At 45.9% G+C, this 19,950-nt stretch overlaps 1 protein-coding gene and 1 long non-coding RNA gene across 4 annotated transcripts in view; both read left to right on the top strand.

Moving 5' to 3' along the window:
- LOC135396126 (uncharacterized) overlaps nucleotides 1–19,950 on the top strand; it is a 166,593-nt gene that overhangs the window by 119,705 nt on the left and 26,938 nt on the right. For 2 of the 3 annotated variants that reach the window (XM_064627162.1, XM_064627163.1), the window contains exon 1: nucleotides 6,799–6,975. In XM_064627162.1, coding sequence (XP_064483232.1) covers nucleotides 6,825–6,975 — 151 coding nt within the window. In that variant the 5' untranslated portion in view covers nucleotides 6,799–6,824. Of the gene's footprint in view, nucleotides 1–6,798; nucleotides 6,976–19,950 lie in introns of those variants that run through there. The other variant, XM_064627164.1, reaches the window with a different exon arrangement.
- Nucleotides 15,145–17,252, top strand: LOC135396125 (uncharacterized). Its single transcript, XR_010423318.1, has 2 exons — nucleotides 15,145–15,841; nucleotides 16,039–17,252. It is a non-coding gene; the product is annotated as an uncharacterized LOC135396125 (long non-coding RNA).

Genomic DNA, 19,950 nt, shown 5'->3' with positions numbered 1-19,950 from the left:
TCCTGATGCAGCGGCAAGCAAGCGGCTGGATCCAAGCAAGACGAGACGAGGTCCTGATAAACGTTGGCGAGCCATCGTTAAGAACATGAAGGTCGCGTTCTGAGAATATGTCGCCCAATCGCTGTCCCCTCGCATCGCATCTTCTATTGCCCCAGATGGTGTTGTGGGCGTTGAAGTCGCCACATAATACATAGGGTGATGGAATTGTGTCTAATATTGCTACAAGGTCATTCACCTCGTAAGTGTATCCAGGAGGAAGGTAGTGGGAGAGAATTGTGAGCACAATATCCCCTACGCGTACCGTGGTACAGACGTATTCTCCCTCTCCTGAGGCTCGAACATCTCTCTTTATAGCCGGTATGTCGGATCGGACAAAGAGTGCAGCGCGGCTTTTCGACCCCTTAGGCTTAGAGACAAATGTGACGTCTGGAGAGGAACGCCGCAATTAGTTCGTGTTTGTGCCTTCCAAAAGGATTGTCTCAAAGAAAGGAAGCAGTCCACATGCCGATGATATCAGCTCATACTTCGAATTTTTTGGACGTAAGAGTACGTCCACATCGACGAACGTCGGCGATTCTTTTTCCTTGATGGCTGAAAAAGCCGCAGGATGTTGGTCATCTCGACCATTGCTTGATCAAAGCTTTTGCGGAATCTGACCTCGAATTCCAGTATCACCTGAGAAACAAATGAAGTTTAGATATTATAGATAAAACTACACTGTCGGCTTGAGCAGTAACAGCACAGCAAAGCCGATCACTTCGCTTGATTTGTTTCGATCGTATGAATAATTAGTGTTGACAAACTACATTTCTAACATGACAAACTACATCGCTACGCGGTTAAGTGAAGACGTCATTCTCACCCATGGGTATTTTGCCGACCGGCTACTCTTGGTGCCTGACTTTCCAGCAAAGCAATGTATCAAGGCGATCAGATTTGGATCAGATCAGGCATTGGCTTGCAATAATGACCTTCATGATTCAACTCCGCCGCCAGTGGAAGGGAAGTCGTCGGTAGGGAGGTAGACAGCAGCCTAACGAAAAATTCAAAATGATGAAATATACGAACTTGTCCTACACCTGAAAAACATCAAGGTCAACATACATTATTTGCTAAACGCTGCGTGCAAGAAAATCGCACTGCTGTGTGCCATTGCATGCATTCTGTGCCGCTCTCTACGTAGAAAGACCATAAGCATGTAACAGAGGAAAAAACTACAACATAGATGTGGGATAGAAAGTTGTTGGGGAACGAACGCGATATACGAACCTAAAAATTCAACGAGATCGGACGATGGGGAAGCGAGTTCAGTCCCCAGACGGTGACCAGCCACTACCAGACGCACCGGCACCGATACTCTCATCAGTGTTGCCAGATGCCAAACTCATCTCCCGCCAAAACTGATTTATAAAATAGCCTAAACATAGCCAACGCACGACAACACATAAAAGAAAAAATAGCCCAAATGGCCAAAAACGTTTTCGTTTCCCTGTTCACAAAACCGGGAGAATATGCAGCATGGAAATTGCACATGGGTTATATATCAGAAGCGCTTATGCATAAACTCATATTATGAATACATTAGTTCGCTTGTAAACTTGTTCAGAAAGACGTCGGATGGCACGAAGCCTTTACAGTCCATTTGTCCGCAGGGCGAATTTCACGTGAAGAATGTTCATTGAATGGTCACGTGAAGAATGTACTGTACGTTAGCGTAAGGGGGTGTATTTTGCAATATACACCCGGATCACTCTCGTATTACACCCCTTCGAGGCTGATCCTCTTATAGATGGGTGTGAATTGGTTGCACATCTACAATGGTGTGTTGAGGGTGTGCTAAGAGTGTTTTGCCTTATTGCAAAATGCGTCTACACTGAGTCTTAATTTTCCTTCATACCAAAACCAGTAGGAAGTACAAACGTTGTCTTGATGGTGAGTTTATACTCCAAGCAATTTCTCATTTTGGTGTTTTTTGTGTATATAATCAAGTTAAACTTGCTATCGAATTTGCAGACGCTCGCAAGACAGGCACTGTATATAGTTATGCCATTACTTAGGGGTGTTGATTTACACAAAAAAATGAATCAGATAGGGTATCGTCCAATTACCAGTGTAGACCCACAAGCCGCACACCCGCTAAATTGACGTTACACCCTTTCAGGAGGTAATGTGGGTGTACAAACTCACACCCTTTTAGGTGTAAAAGTTTGAATGTGTTGTGAAACACACCATGAGAGGTAAGTGTATTTCATTACACCTACACACTTTAGGGGTGTGTAGGTGTACCTCTCATGGTGTGTTTCACAACACTTTAGGGGTGTGACTTACGGTACGGACACCTTACACACAAAAGGGTGTAGGAAGTTTTGTGTGACGAAGGGTGACAATCATAGTGTGGTCATGTGCTGTCGTCCGAGCGCATGTGGCGTGAAACACTGAAATAGCCCAAAAGTAGCCAAATAGCCAAGATGAAAAACACCCCGCCAACTGTTACAAAAAGTAGCCGAATTTTGCGGTTTATAGCCCAATCTGGCAACCTTGACTCTCATGCGAATTTCTGGAGAACGAAACGTCGGCGCTTACGAGACCAAAGTAGTTGGAAAGAGGACGTCGAGCCCTTTGAAAAGACACAAAACACACTATATGTAACTCCACTATTACCATTTTTCGGAAAGAAAATATCCGAGATATAACTTGCAATCGCAACGCATAATGTTCACTGCCCTAATCTGTGCATTCCACTTAAAGTTAACCTATAGTCTAAGCAACCCGTTACAATGGTTGTTTAAAAGAGGAATAGGAAGCAAAATATAGAGACAATACTTACCACTAGCAGAATGTTGTGTATCAACTTTAAGTTTGAGACGCGCCGCTCCGACCAGTTCAATACTCCACGTTGCTTGCATTTGGAAGCCAGAACAGTTATCCTTGCAGATATCGCACTACGCTCACACGATCAATGACTTGTAGAGCTACAAACGACCCGTCCCAATACCTAGATAACTGTTGAAACATGCCGCAAGTGAAGGCGGGGTCCCATAGCCTCGATTTGAGCAGCAGCAGCAGAGCAACAGCAGCGGAGCAGCAGAGCTGCAGCGACACGAGCGGTCCCATAGCACTGGGCGAGAGCAGCAGCGCTGCCCAGCTGCAGAAATTCCCTGCTGCTCTCGTATCCGAATTTTTGGTTGCTGTGCTGCCCTGTTGCTCTGCAGCCTGAGCAGCCGGTGTCGAAAGCCAATCCAGGAGGCTGGTTGATATTGTTTTTGTTCGACGGTGTTTAGGGTTAGCAGGGCGGTGAGTGACGGCAGAAGGTTTGTTTCTGGTTGTTCTGTGATTTGATTCTGAAGACCTGGATACGCTTGTGATTGCCAGTAGTTTGGAGCGAGTGTTCAATCATCGGGACTGCGTGAAGTGCGCTTTCAGGACATAATTCAGTTCATAAAGTTCAATAAAGTGTTCGACTGAACCTACGTGATACATATGTTGTGTACCAGATGTAGCTACATGTTTGCATGTTTTCTGGAAAGTACTTCAAAACCCGTGACCTGATAACGTACAAGCAAATTACTTTCACATCCATGCCGTGTGAAAACCAAACCGAACGAATTTCTTGTGGTCGGTATTCCAAGACCTTGCTAGGTGGTTGTAAATGAAGCTGACCCTTGAAAAGGGTTAAATGGAGACAGACAACGTTCAGACAACAAAAAAAGGTTTGATAGAGATAGATAATGAACCCATTCCTTGTGAAAACAGGCAGAAAGCAGTGAGTACTAGCAGAAGGGGCCTTCGTTTTCGTTAGACAATTTTATTTCACTAAGAGCAACGTACGCATTTGACAGTCACCGTAAATCAAAATATCGAATACTATAGTAACGAGGCAATATTTATACGGCAAAATCCCGTAAAAGAATCTCCACACAACACAGCAAGGACTGTTCTGCACAGCAGTAGGACGAACCTACGTTGAATGTCATGAAACTGACTACACATCAACGAAGAGTCAATCAGGTAATACGAGGCTCAGACCACCACCACACTCATCTCAACGTTCACTTATGAGCTCCAAATCCACAATATATCTCTCACACAAACGCCTTTCACCTAGGAGTGTGTACTAAAAGGCTTAGCCGCTGCGTACGCCTTCGGAATGTGCGAAATGTAAACAATGCCACAGTTGCCAACACGTTTTGTGTTTCCTAAGCCGCTGCTGCCGCTAATTCAAAACGAAGCTATGGGACGCCTCCAGCAGCAGAGCAGCGGCAGCAGAAAGCTGCTCTGCTGCCATGTTGCCGTGTTGCTGCTGCCCCACCGCTGCTGCTTTGCTGCTGCTGCTCGCATAAAGCTATGGGACCCACAACCGCCACATTCGCACATTCACAACAGCCCCAGCAGAGAGAGACACTGAGCACTTTGTTGCCAGGACGGTCACAGCGAAACGCGAAGAGTGACGGTTTCTCCGTTTCTCGGACAGGCTTGGATTTGGAAGTCCATCAGAACCTGGGGCGGTCAGTCATGCTGCCAGTGTGAGGTTTTTAGGTTTGGTAAAATTGTGCAAAGATGCCAGATTCTGGTTTAACCCGGGGATATTATTATATCTGATTTTCCAGATTTCGAAAAAATGTCACTATTCGCTGTATATAACCAATATTGGGGAATGCCAATATGGCCACTGATGAACCAATATTGGCAGGATCTTGGGAATATTGGGCCGATATGCCAACGATGAGCCAATATTTGTAGAACCCTGGGAATATAGGGCCAACATGCCCAATGGTGAGCCAATATTGGCAGAATCTTGGGATTACTGATCCAATATTGGACCGGTATTCCCAATGTGCAGCCAATATTGGGCCAAGCTACTGTGCTGCTTGGGAAGGTACGTTATAATGTACCGATTTTAGAGTGTTGGCAATAAGCCACGGGAGCTGGTAAAAGCGAACTTGCGAAGCTACGAGGTGGCAAGAACCCCGCCCCAAGGCTCTGTATACCACGGAGCTTGGCGACGTGACCGCCTGTATATAGGTACTGCGGAATCGGATGCGAAGGAGGAGGGAAGCCTTGGCCCTGCAGAAGCCACGGCTTGCACATTGCGGTGGTGTAAATCCGTTTCAAGTCCCGTCTGCTTATCAAGGTGTAGCCTCCATAGATGCCCACTGCATGGTTGTGTTGACAAATTTCTTGGGGGATCTTTGACTTTCAGCAGAAGGAAGCGCATCAGCGTGGTCATTACCTGCAAGACCCTTATGGAAAGGCATCCACTCTAGCGATACCGCCGTGCGTTGGTTTATCCAGAATCCCAGGCACGGAGGGGTGTTAGAAAAAATGGGGGGGGTCATTATTTTAGTTGCGTCATTACACCTTAACATACCATTACCGACATGTGCCAAAAGCTGAACTCGCAGGGGCACCTCCTGTAGGAAGGCTGAAAAAATTAGCTGAAAAAATTAGGGGGTGTCACTCAACATTTGGGGGGGGGGGAGTGTTAGGGGGGGTAGGAGGGCCTGGATAAATCACTGCCGCCGTACCCTGGCATTCCATACAATGCAAAACAAAACAATGTTTATTACTAAAACAAAAAGTCATACGAGCAACCTTCAAAGAGATTCGGTATCATTCAGTGCGTGTATGGGATATATGAATTTGTTCTTCCGGTGTTACTATTTCACGTACGAAGGAGGCAAGTAAAAGCAGAGTGTTAGTATATCCGTGATTTTTCTTTTTGACTGGATCACAATTCACTCAGTCTTTTATCAAAGTCACGTATTCTTGCAGTACTACAAGCCCGTTTAAGACAAAGTTTGCCTTGTTGAGTATATTAGACTGGCACTGGATAGACACGTAGTGTGTTACCTACTCTAATGCTACAGATTCTAATGTTTGTATGCGTCTTGCCTGCAATGAGTTACTCTCCTCACGCTGCAAAGTTTGAAACAGGACAGAACATTTTGAAACTAACGTTACAAACCAGCCTTTTTCCGAAGCGGGTTCGCAAGGTTGCATTACCTGTATTTCCTGGCGTTCATTCCACACTAAACAATGCTCTTGTTGGAAGGCCAGACGGCTGTGTTTCTCATGATGTTGCAACTCATCATTAAAGAAATCTGCGAAGATACGCCTTAGGGAACGGTGCACGTAGCATCCGCAGTCGACGAGGTATTACGTCGAAGTGCTCGTGCAACTTTGTTAGATAATGCGATGACATCTGTTACATTTTGTGTCTAATATCTGCGTCCGGCATGGTAGAAAGCGCAACAAAAACACGGACAGAAGAAAACGACACCACCTGCGCTACTCACAACTCTATTTTAATCAAATGACACATAACACGCACATTTGTGTCCTGTAGGCTAGGGGTGGTCTACAGTATCCCCCTCTCATGTGGTCGATTTTATGTGGGCCAGACGGGTCGGTGCGTCAATATAAGGCTCAGAGAGTATGCTTCATCCTCGGGAGGCACACCCTCTGGTCATCTTGCGCTGCATTGTAGTAGATGTGGGTGCAAACCGTTTTTCCAAGACACTGTAGATGTTGCGGTGTCCTCTAATGCCTTGACTAGAGAATTAGTAGAGGCCTATGCTATCAGTAAGATGGGCGTTAAGTGTGTGAGTCAGGCATCGGTAACATTATCGGAGAGGGAGATTTTCTTCCTTGATAGCAGCGCATGGAGGCCCCTTATCTCTGTTTGGGATGACCCTGATTGAATCTGTTGCTGCCGTAGGGGGCGTCGCGACGCGCGTGTTATGTATCTTTTGATTAAAATAGAGTTGTGAGTAGCGCAGGTGGTGTCGTTTTCTTCTGTCCGTGTTTTTGTGGCGCTTTCTACCATGCCGTATCCTTACCAACTACCCCAACGTTGTTTGTTAATATCTGTGTATCGCTACCCCATCCCGCTTTCGTTACAGTGTTTCTATTCCTTCCACTTGTGCACCTGCATTGCGCAGTTCAGCTACCTGGACGACATCCTTGGCGATGGCAGTGAGTACTTTCACTTCATCTTCATCATCATAATCATCATCATCATGTCACTCTTAGGCGTCTTCTTCACCGTGCAAAGTATTTCAAGTAAATTTGCTACGAGGAATTTATAATGAAATTGCATGTCCAGTGCTTTCAACGTCGTGACACCTGTTCCGGTTTCCATGTCGCCAAGCGATCAAGTTATCGATTCGAGGCAAAACTTGCTGATTACGTTTTATCGCACCTCCAAACAGTGATCTTATTTAACAGTTGTTGTTTAACTTAAAAAAAAAGAAAAAGAACTTCGACGTTCTGCTGGATAAAGTTTTGCATGTCGTAATCTCATCGTAACTTAGGCTCGAATACAACTCTAATCTCAAAATCGGTCGACGGCTCAAGCCATCCCTTTAATGGCATCTTCGACTGTTCTTCATTTTCTTTCTTCCTCCAGCTCGGAGCGCTCTGGCTTAGAGCATTAGTACTGCCAGTCGAAGATATCATTAGTCGTTGTCAATCGACTTAATATGAACCCAAATGCTCGAACAGAACCATACCATAAGGGAGAACAGAACCATAAGGGAGACTTCACAAGGATTCGAAAAATATTAGGTGAGCATCATATAGCGAACACGAACCATCCCCTCGATACCGAATACAACATTCGCATTCACTTTGCGCAAATAATTGAGTCGTATTGTTGATTGATTAGATACTGATACTTCATTCGCAAATGACGACAATGGCATACCGAAGCCGAAATCCGAAGCGCCGAAAACAGAGCTCCATACTACGGCAGTTCGTCCGGAGGAGGATACCGTGACGCCACTGTCGTCTGCTTCGAAACCTGCATTGCCTCTTGCCGAATGATGCCAACAGTGTGTTGCTTTCAATGCCCTCTGGCTTCACAGAGGCGAAGCGCTCGCTTCGTAACAAATACGTTTGAATAAAATCGGCACAGTTTTAGAACGAGACTTCTCCTACACATATTCCAGACATCCCAAAAGTTTCGGATATACCACAACCTTTGTGGTGATTTTGTTGCGGAGTCCCACTTTAACGTGAATGGAACAGATGCACCTGTAATGATGATGAACGGCTCTCATATCCTTGTCTTGCTGGCAGATGTAGGCAGTAATACTCATGTTTTGTATTGTAATACTAATACCTAATATTTCCTAAAAATCCGTCTTATAATAGTAATACGTCATACTGTGATTCTGATGTATTATAATACATAATACTAATACCTCTGTGTATTACACGTCTAATACTAGTAATACATTGACACGTAACTTGGGGAGAAATCAAGGGAAAGAAAACAAGGAATATATACAATTCGCGCATTGCTTATCGAGAGCTTATTGCTTATCATTCTCCAATGATGTTTTATTGCAGATGCCTACATATTTAACATGTTCTCAAAGGGGTAGTCCTCTATAAGGCATGGCCTTTCCGAATATGATGAGATAACGCTGATCAATTCGATCACAGTGAACAGCTTACTCTCAGGGTGGCAGAGTGTTGATTTCGTCCACTTTGGACGCACTCTTTCATACGACAAAGGGGCTTGCAATGGGATGACTCATCCTTATATGGACGCTGAACTGGAAGGAATGCGAGGAAGCCTCCAGTAACCCCTGGACCCGAAGTCATACCTCTTGGGATAATTTGGGGCGGGCGAGTAATAGGGGCCTTGTTCGTGTCCATATGTTTGTGGGACACGAAAAATTACTGATAAAGTGCACCGGTGACACTTAGCAGGTCAGACCTACGACCTCTGGGAAAGTATTACACCTTCAAAAGTATTATAATACATGTAATACCTGGATTTTGTGCATTATAGTACAGATACAAATACATTTCAAAAATTAGTATTATAATACATAATACGAATATTGAAAAGTATTGCAGTAATAGTATTATAATACAAAGCACTACTGTAGGGTACAGAAGGACCAGCAGACAAGGCTGAATGCGAACTGTTTAATGTGGCAGCCAGGCCACAACTGAGAGAAACGATGGTACGCGCGCTCAATGGAAATCATGCGCGAGATACGCGTCGTGACGAAACGTCCATGGCGGCGCTCGTCGTCCATTTCCGTCGGCTGCTACACTACTATTACTGCCCACCCCTGCTTGCTGGTAGGAGTATCGACCCAAGCAGCACAGCATCTTGGCCCAATATTGGGCTACTCTTGGCAATACTGGTCCAATCTCGATCTAATATTGGGCCGACATTGCCAATATTGGTCCAATATTGGACCAAGATGTTGTGCTGCTTGGGGACGGAAGATTGTGAGAAGTTCAGTCTATAGTCAGAGGCACAGACACGAGTCTTACGAAAGACACTTCACTTGGTTTATTAGCGTGCAAGGTTTAGTATGGTGGAAGTGCAGTCCATTACACGAACGCTTGTACCCTAATAAACCGAGTGAAGCTTCAGTGTTTTTTGTGTTATTAGTGGGACGAGTATGCAAAAGGCTGACAAAAAAAAAACGGTTTTCTATTAAGTCCGCGCTGTAGGAGGTCTCAGCAGGCCACGGTTGTGAGACACATAGTGCGTAGTGTAGTTACGGCTCAAAATCCCCCCCCCCCCCTATTTTTAGCATGCATGTTCTTCCGCATTAGCCAACACCCGTCCGAACCAGCTGTATGTTAGCGAGATCTAAAGAGAACGGTGCCGGGAGTAATCCTATCCAACAACCACGACATCCGGATTACCGGAATTTAGTCTGTAGCATACGGGACCAGCACCTGGAAGGCGCAGGCGTTCGTGAAATGGGCCGTTGAGCACTGAGTGCGAATCACTGCTGTGCTGCAATTTAATCCGTCCAGGATTTCACAATAGTCAATATTTTTCGTGGACTGGCATTGCGCTAGTGTTTCGACAAGCATTTCAAAGTCGCTAATGAAGTCCAAAAAATATTGGCCGCGTCTGAAGCTTTCTTGCCAACGGCGCAAATATTTCGCAGTCCCTGCGGCACGTGCGACATGTCGCCACACAAATATAGAACATAGATATAAAACGGGATCGAGCGGGTGTAAGTTAGGTGTGTGTGTGTGACATTACCCTCAGTCGGTGCTTCGGCGTGCATATACAGGGTGTCCCAGGAAACGTGTCATTGAATTATAATAAAAAAACTACGCCACCTAGAATCATGCGGTCAACAGCATTTGTTCTTATTAGGTTTTTGTCACCTTCTAATGTGAATGTCATGTACTCCAAGTTTAATTATGTAAATATTTGCGAACTGAACTCGGAAATTTGCAAAGTAAAGGTCACTTTTTTACCCCACCAATATGAAGAGCGTGCCGAATTCACTGAATATCTTGATAATTCACAGTGATACTCACGAGCTATCCCATCGGAAAAAATAGCCGAATATCATGCTTTTCGGAGCACCGGACCATAGCGCGCGATGACTTTTTGAGCGCAATCGCTCTCAGTGCGACGAAAGGAGGTTCCGAAGCCAGCCCACAGAGTGATAGTAGAAAAAGTAACAGTTCCTAAAATTGGGAGAGGGAAAGCATTATCCCAGCGAAAGTCGGACGTGAGAAGCCGTGCCTGTTTTATCTCTTTCTGCGATGTCGGGAGGGCTGGGATTCCAACCTCCTTTCGTCGGACTGACAAAGATTGCGCTGAAAAATTCATCGTGCACTATTCTGTGCGACCTCCGTAGAGCATGATGTTCGGCTATTTTTTCCGATGGGATAGCTCCTGAATATCCCTGTCAATTATCATTAATTTGACTAAATTTGACACGCTCTTCACATTGGTGGGGTAAAAAAGTGACCTTTACTAGGCAAATTTCCGACTTAAGCTCGCAAAAGTTTACATAATTAAACTTACGTTACACGACATTCACATGAGGTGGTGGCAAAAACCCAGTAAGAACAAATGCCATTGACCGCATGACTCTAGGTGGTGTAGTTTTTTTTTATTATAATTCAATGACACGTTTTCTGGGACACCCTGTATGCGACGTGCATTTGTGTGCATATATGCACACAAAGTGGATGCACACAAAAAATAAAAAAAAATCAGTTGCGGAAACTTTGAATGTTCGCTATCCCTTTTGTGTACATTCGGTCTCTCTGCTCCACAGTCAGGATGATGTCACACACGCCAAACGTAAGCTAACTCACCTTACGTGTAAATTTAATGGGAAAGTGCCCAGTACAGTAAACTTCGTACGCGTTCTTTAGACGCACTTCAATGAGCTCGATGTGCACATTGTGTTGTCAACATATCATCAGGTTAATGTAATAAATTTTCTTTACATATATACATATATAAAGCTCACAGAAACATTCAATCATGGTAAATTTCGAAGTGATTGAGTACCGCAACTCAAAGTTATAACGCAAAAGGTGCGATGCCTGTAGTCAAAACAAACAAAATGGCAGTGTTGCGAAACGCAGTACACTGCGGTTCGCAACACTGCCAGAGAGCTAGAGACGCTACTCCCCAGAGGATGACCTGTCAGCTGTTGCTTTGGCAGAGACGTCTCCACGTTATGTTATTTCACTGTCTTTCAGTAAGCAGACGACATCCCTTTCGGTTGCCGTCTGCTAATTACGTCGGCAATTTCGTTCCTCGCGCTGCTCATTTCGGGACCAAAATGCGACAGTTCCACGACAGCGAAATGAAAACAGCAGTTCCATCCGGCTGGCAGCATATGCGACACGTGGCCGTCTGGGGAGCAGTGTCTGAACACGCAATCTTGATTGTTTTGAGTACGGGAATCGTATGTTTCGCGTTATAACTTTGCGCAGTTTGTTTGCTTTGCTTGGTGCTACATTGGCTAGAATGGTGGCTTGAGGGACATGGAGCTTTCCCCGCAGAGGTGACAGGTTTCCGTCGCCATTGTAGCGCCATGGATTCGGTCCTCGACCTTGTCACCTCCGTCGAACAAGCCAAGAGCCGGAAGAAAATTGTCATGGCGGTTTTCCTGGATGTCACAAGAGCTTACGATACCGTTAGACACCCCTTTGTGCTGCACGCACTGCTGACTCAATGTTCTTGTGGCTGGCGGATTTTCTGCGCGACAGATCACTCTCTGTTCGCACGCATAAGAGGTCCACGCCAAAGAATGGTTTAGCTCATGGGGTACCACAATGGAGTGTCTTAAGCCCAAGCGTTAGCCGAAGAGTTAAAATTTCCATCTATGCCGATGACATTTGTATTTGGACTATTGGGAAATCAAGGCAGGCCATACGCCGTCGTCGTCAGCTTTCGCTAGATAGGATTTGGCGGTATCTGACTGAAGCAGGCATGGATGTCTCAGCTGAAAAAAAAAAAAAAACGGCAGCACTGGCCTTTACTAAGAAGGATATGCGCCAGTGTCAGCTTTCCATTGGTAATGCGCCGCTCAGACAAGTTAAACACCACAGATTTCTGGGCGTCATCCTGGATTCCAACCTGTCCTGGAAGAAGTATGTCGACTACTTAGACACCAAGGCCCACCGGTGGATATCTGTTATCCGTCACTTTGCCGGAGCTAAGTGGGGAACCGATGAAAAGTCCCTTCTGGCCCTCCACCAGTTCGTGGCACAGTTTTGTACAGCCTCCCTATCCTGCATGGTGTCTCAAAGATTCAAGAACAGCGACTTCGGTGTATACTTGCGCAGAGCATGAGGATATGTCTTGGTGTTTCAAGGGCCGCGGAAACTCGAATGGTGATAGCCGAAGCCCGTGGGTTTCCCGCCAGTTTCTTGCACACGCTATCCGGCCTCATGCATTCCTGCAGTCCATCGACACCTCACTGGATTTTGTCATCGGTTGCCGCTGTACCCGCGAAGAGGAGTCCCTTCTACATCGTCCTCAGCTGAACGTTGCCCTCACCCGTTCACTCCTGTTCAATATGGGCCGCGTCCCATCTCCCGCTTGCCCCTGCTGCGCCGTAGAAGACGATATCTCCCATCAGCTCCTCCACTCTCAGCGTCACCTTCATCATCGGGCCGTGCTCTGGCAACGCCTCTCAGAGGTGGGGTGCATGGACGTTTCCCTCGCAACGCTCCTTGGCCCCGTGCAGCGAGCTATACAGTGGAGTGTCACAAAGGCGGTGCTCCGCTTTCTCCGTGATACGGGCCTCCTGGGCTCTCTGTGAGCCGAGCTTCTTTATTTTTTATTTGTTTATTTTTATCTTGTTTGTTTAGGGAATAGCAAGCCGGCGTGCTGCATGGCTGTCCTTTCCCTTTCATCTTTTCTTTTCCTTTCTTTCTGTCAATACCCCCCCCCCCCCCACACACACACACACTTTCGTGAGTTGCTGATAGAAATCCTACGGGAGATGGAAACCATTCACCATTACATGCGCCTCAGAACGCACCACCGTCGTCATCCCCTTCTAGCGAAAATCTATCGGCGCAGCCAGAGTGCTGTCTTCAAGTGTCTCATGGAAGTCAGGCCCAAGCTTCCTCCGTTCGTAATCCACCCAAGAGTTCCCACAACCCCTCCGTTGTCGCTACCGCTCCCATCACTCTCCTTATCTGTTACTGGCCTCAAGGTTCCAAAACATCAAGTGCCACCTTTGGTTCTTCAAGAGTTGGCAGCGGACATGATGCACCGTAAATATCCTGACCACACTGCCGTCTTCACTCATGGATCTACCACACGGGAGTTTTCTTCGTGTGTTTTGTCGTCCTATCTGATGCAGTCTCACGTGGATATCATCTCTCACATCGTACATCATCAACATCGGTGGAGCTGTATGTCATTCTACTCTTTCTGCAGCAGATATCCCAAGGTCTCTGCGTGTCTGGGTGGTCTACACCGATTCACGGGCTGCTCTGCAGTGTGTGGCAACCATGGGACTTCGTGGGTCGCTAGCCTCTATCGTAGTAGACATACTCCACAAAGTTCAACGTCTACATGATGAATGTCATCATATACCCCTGGAGTGGATTCCTGGTCACTGCGGTTTAAGAGGCAATGACAAGGCTGACAGAGTAGCAACGGCTGCCCATGAGTCCCCGACAGCCGTGCCCATTGTCCTGTCGAGAGGTGCGAGAAGCACCCTGCTAAGTGCGTGGTTTCAATCATTGGCTCTGCAGCAATGGCGCCGGGACATCACGGCTCAATCTCTCATGTATTCGGTTGACCGAAATTTGTAGTTTTCTTTCCTTGCCCGTTTATTACGCCATTTTACCTCCCTCCTGCACACGTAGACTCCGCCTCAATGCGGCTTTCACCCCACAATTAAAGTGCATGATCAGATGCTGTGACACAAGCCTCTGTTCCACCTGCGGTGTCGTGGCGAACACCCAGCACATTCTTATGGAATGTGCACTCTACTGCCCGCAAAGGCGGATACTGTGTGATGAGCTTGCCCGTATTAGCAAGAGGCCACTCAATTCAGCTGCACTCATTGGCCCCTATGAAGATTCTGTGCTCCATCGTCGGTTCTTCACCTGTTCATGGACTTCCTGTCCTCCACTGGATTGCTCCAGACTCTTTAATTCTTTCTCGCATTTTCATCCTTCCTTCATCATCTTCATATAATGTTCCACGTGCAATCGGGCAGGATACCGCACAACCGCGGTGCAACACCCCATCTCATCGTCATCATTTATTCTTGTTGTTGTTGTTGTTGCTGCGCTGCGGTGCTCAAATCACTTCGAAATTTACCACGATTGAATGCCCTTATGGCTTTATATGTAGACAACACAACGTGCCGCCTGGATTGATTAATTATTTCGTTATGGAAATTTGTTTAGGAGAGGTTAGCCAAGGTTAGCTGGCTTGCTAATTGAGGAGCACGGCATGCCGATGCGGGTAGTCTTTTATAAGGTAAGACCCTGTATTTAAATTTTCACAATGGACTAAATCGCGCGTCTTCAGTATCCTACCTATTTTCTGTCGTTGCAATCCACGTATCTTATACCCCTTCCACACGGGCTAGTTTAGTGTCATTTACATTAAGTGCACTACGGCTCCCGGGATGTCACTTGCACTACGCGCCTGCTACACGGGTTAAGTTAGTGACACTCTGTAATGATGGCAATGGCGCTAGCTGAAACTTTACATTGCGTATTCAGAAGTAATTTCTTCCAGTTTTACTTTTTTATAGATACATAATTGTTTTAAGACTCATTTTATTGCTAATCTTTTGCGAATATACGATGCTATTTTGACAAAATAGCTAGAATCCAATCCAAGATCCTCCGTCATGCTCGCGAGGAAAAGATGGCGTCTTGCATACCGGATGATTCTGTCTCTGTAAAGAATGTGCTGTTAGCGTTGGTATGCGCGCGTGCCAAGCGGAGGTCTGAAGAGCGAAGGCTAGAAATGGATATCGAAGCGGCGGCGGACTTTGCGAGACAGACCGAGGGACAGCTGCCTGCAAATATGTTCGCGATGGCTTCCGTAATGTTCCACGGTGTACCCAGATTTCGGCGGCAGCAATGGGAATTCGAGCGAAACGAGCGCTGGTTTGAAGAAACACTGCCATATTTAGGAGACAAGCACTTCAAGCAGGCTTTTCGCGTTTCCCCGGCCACATTCAGGTACCTCTTGGAGTCTCTTCAAAGTCTCGAGCGCCAAGACACAAACATGCGAAATGCTATTTCGCTTGAAAAGCGTGTGGCAGTCGGATTGTACCGTCTCTGTTCAAGTGCAGAGGATAGGACTACCGCACATCTGTTCGCAATAGGCCGTTCAACTGTGAACGCGATTTTTAAGGACTTCTGTGATGCTGTCATCCTCCACCTTGAACAGCAATGGATCTGTATGGTGCGCCGTAACGAAATGGAATCACACATGCGAGAGTTCCACGCCGTCACTGGCTTCCCCCAAGCTATCGGAGCTCTTGATATATGGCTGCCACTTCCCTGTCTCTCCACCAAAGCTCCATGCCACAGACTACTATAACTATAAAGGATGGTAAGTTTATTTTGTTTTCTTACTAACCTGCAGTTCTGACTGGCGTTGCAAGATGCTTTTACATGCTGCACAGGTACATGCTGGGTATGCATTGAATGAGATAGGGAGGCAAAGAACAGTTGGATTTGGGTTATGCTAGCAGCTCAATGCGTTGTTGGCCAATGTACATTATAATTTCATTATTTTTCTCGATGCAGGTACAGTATCATACTTCTGGCACTCGTAGATCATCAGTACAAATTCAAGTACATCAACGTTGAAAGTCCTGGAAGATGTCATGACGCCCATGTTTATGGGAGATCAAGACTTCGTTCATTGGTCGATGGTGATCACTTCCAGTCACCTGTCGTCACCATAGAGGGAACCTTCATTCCACCAATTATATTGTGTGACCAGGCGTTCCCCCTCACGTCAAACTTGCTGAAGCCATTTGCCAATGCACCAAAAGGAACTCCGCAAGCATCTTTCAATGATAACCTATCGAAAACAATTGTAGAAAATGCTTTTGGGAGGGTCAAGGCCCGGTTCAGGCATGTGATGAAGAGGATGGAGTGCAACACAACACTAGCAAAGCGTTCCATCAGAACTGCTTGTACGCTGCACAACATCTGTGAGACATTAAGTGACACAGTTGAAGTTAATGGGAACAAGACGCACACGCACTCGATATGCTGTACGCTCAGCCATCTCGTGGTACCGATGTGTGCCACGGTGGCGGGCAAGCAGTAAGAAATGCCCTTGCCACATACTTTTGGAAAAGGTACCAGTCATAGGTACCAGTTCCATCGAACTGATCTCTCGATGTTTCACTGATAGTAGGGGACAGAGAGACACGGAACAAGAAGGACGGACGACAAATCCTCAGACTCAACAAAAGGTTTATTAAGACAAAAGGACGGATTACTAATCACATTGCCACGTGAGAATATCTCAACGGACTGTCACAGTAACCTCCATTGTTTATCCCTTTCAACCACAAGTAAACTGGTGTCATGGAACAACTGAGCACTCGGACAGATGAACAACCAACTCTGAGAACACTCTTGTGATGTCAAAAAACAAAAACAAAAAAATATGTACTCTGAGTTGGCAGTTCATCTCAAAGAATGCAGTGGGTGTGCCCTGTTGTTTCATGAGACCAGTGTACTTGTGGTTGACATGGATAAAAGACTGAGGTTACTGTGAGAGTCTGTTGAGATAGCCATACGTGGCAATGTGATTAGTAATCCATCATTCCGTCTTCTCGCTCCTCTGAGTCACCTCTTGGGTATATAGTTGGGTCCCTGCAATAAACCTTTTGTTGAGTCTGAAAATTTGTCTTCGGTCCTTCTTGTTCAGTGTCTCTCGGTCCCTTACCTTGAGTCTATACCAAACTGCTTGATGTAAATAAAACTGTTTTGGATACTGTTCATACACTAGTGTTTAGCAGATGAATGATTCGGACATGCCAAAAGGGTTTCATTTCTTTTAATAATCTATTTTTGTAATAATGCCATTAACACATCAAAAAGCTTATCCTCCCTTTCGGCAGCACGCTCTTGGAGGTGTAGCTGTCGCTTCCTCAGTTCGTGCTCTTGCTTCCTGGTTGTTTCCAGTGTGTGCCTCAGCTGGCGTTGCTCTTCAATAAGCTGTGCCAGTAGAGTGTCATATGCCGCTTGGCGCTTCTTTGGTGCCTTTTTCTTTGGCTGTGAAGGTGGCGGCATATCCATTGATGAGCTGGTGCCACCACACAACTCTGCTGAGGAAATGGAGCTCTGCGGTGGATCCTGAAGATGCACACCGGGGGTCGCTGGCATTGGCATGTGATCTTCTTCCTCCTCGTGCTGGCCATCTTTCTTTCCTGGTGTTCCCACCATGTCCAAGAAGAGCTGAAGTTGTATGCAGTCATCAAAATGAGACCCTTGCAGAAAAAAGCACAATGTGCCGGCGGATGTGGGGCATATTGTTTCACCAGGGTGCAGAGAAAAACTTTAAACTGTGCTATGCCTATACGAGACGTGATTTTGTTGTGACTAGGAAGCCTATCTTTTGTAAATTTCCTCTAAGTGACAACGAAACCACAGTTTGAACAGCTCTGAAGTAGTGCAAAAAGTGTGCATATCCTCCTCATCAGTGTCATGCGACATTCTTGTGTAAAAACTGTAGATGCTGCAGTGAAAACCAATAATCTAGCCATTGTAGGTGTCAGAGAGTAGAGAAGTGGAAAGTGGGGAAAAGATGGATGGAATGTTTAACATGAAGATACTGCTACAGAATGTGCAATGGATGTGCTGTATGACTGCCTGCTTTCTTGCGTGTGATGAATTTGACCAAAACAGCTGCCACTATTTCTTCCTGCCACATGACACTGCTGTGATAGAAGATAGCACACTTTCGGTGCCACTCCTGCTGTAGTTTCTGTATCAGTGTGCCAGCCTGAATCATCTCGACTCTTTAAATCAATATATATACACATATAAATTGTGCACTCAATTGCCTAAAGCATATCCACAGGTTAGGGTCACTGGGATATAGACTGGTCATCCGTGCAGAAAGAATCTCAAATGACAGTGTAAAATATCATACCAGGATCACAAACAATATCTGTGGCAGAGGCCAAGCTCACCTGCTCTGGGGAAATCTCACCGGAGACAGACTCCTCTGTCAACTTCACATCGTTTATGGGTAGGGTGCCCAGAAACCTGTGAAGGTCCCAATAAAATGTCCATGTGATGGACCCAGATCCCGTCTTCTTATTCCGGCAAATGGCCCTACAAGAGATTACAGATTACTAAAAGCGTCCCACGTACCAACGTGTATAATAACGATATTCTAGACAGACTCGCTAAACAGAAAAATTTTACCACACGCTAGTCAGAAGTGAAGTGAAGTATAGAAGTAGTGAAGCACTGCAGTGAATGACGAGGTGACGGACGTCTTCCGACGCTTGGAACCGTCGATTCCAAATTCCAAGAGTTACTACAACACACATACTAGAAATTAAACTCTTTGGAAATGCACGCGTGAGCCTGCGCGAAATGTAAGACTTTACTCACCTGTACTTGTTCCCAAGATTTTCTATCTTTTTTTTACCTCCTTGACAGTCTTATGCACATCTTGCGCTTGCAGCACCTCTGCAATTTTTCCGTATACGGTTGCATTTCGTTTGGTTCGCCGTAAATCTGGTAAGTGGTCCTCCCAGGTTCTTATCAGAGCAAACGTTTCTTGTTCTGACCAGGAGGTCCTGTCTTTTGGGGATTCTGTTGTCACAGCATCGGACATCATGTCGCAGTTGATATTTTCGTTCGGCCGGCGATCGCTAACGATAAAATTTTCAATTATGGCGCGGTGCGATAAGCAGCGGATAGGCCTAGGTCTACCACTACAGCATGCTGCGAACAAGATTAGGTACATTATTTTCAACAAGATTTTACACGGCGTATAACCGTGTGGATCTAAGTCCAAAAGTAATACTACGAACTAATATTTTCAGCTATATCAGCTCTTTCTTTTTTTATTTCTTTTGATACGCACTTTACGCGCTGCCGACGAGGCTACGTAATCTGCTCACTCAAGCGAGCAAAGTGTGTTTTGCGAACTCACTTTGCCTTTAGTGCACTTTCCGCTGAGTGTCACTAAAATATGTCGTGTGACGTTACACGAATGACACTAAGTGCAAGTGTCACTCGTTGAGAATGACACTAAACTAGCCCGTGTGGAAGGGGTATTACGTTGTATTCTCACAAAATATTGTTTCTCTATACGACTCAGAAGTATCATAAAATTAATTTCAGGTTTCGAGAAGTATGACGTCACAATGTGCGCAGTTTGCTTCTGGCCTGGTAACGTTGCCCCTCCAAGTCGCGCTATAGCCGCGCCATCCGTCTTCTCCACATAGATGCTTCCCGTCTCCTAACTTGGGCAGGAGGCACGGATCTGGAAGCTGCATATGCGCTCTCGCTAGGACATAGACGCCAGAGGTCATGATGACGCTCATGATGTGTTGTTGTAAAATCCGAAACTATGAAGTTTTGCAGGTTATTTCAAAAATTCATGAACAGGACATTCCCACCATCACGATCAGGATCGCCATCGCCACTCCGATCATCACCGTCATCCCTCACTATCGT

Source organism: Ornithodoros turicata, chromosome 5 (genome assembly GCF_037126465.1).
Source record: "Ornithodoros turicata isolate Travis chromosome 5, ASM3712646v1, whole genome shotgun sequence".
Lineage (NCBI taxonomy): Eukaryota > Metazoa > Arthropoda > Arachnida > Ixodida > Argasidae > Ornithodoros > Ornithodoros turicata.
Note: the sequence above shows the minus strand (reverse complement) of the source record. Positions and strands in the feature narration are given on the sequence as shown.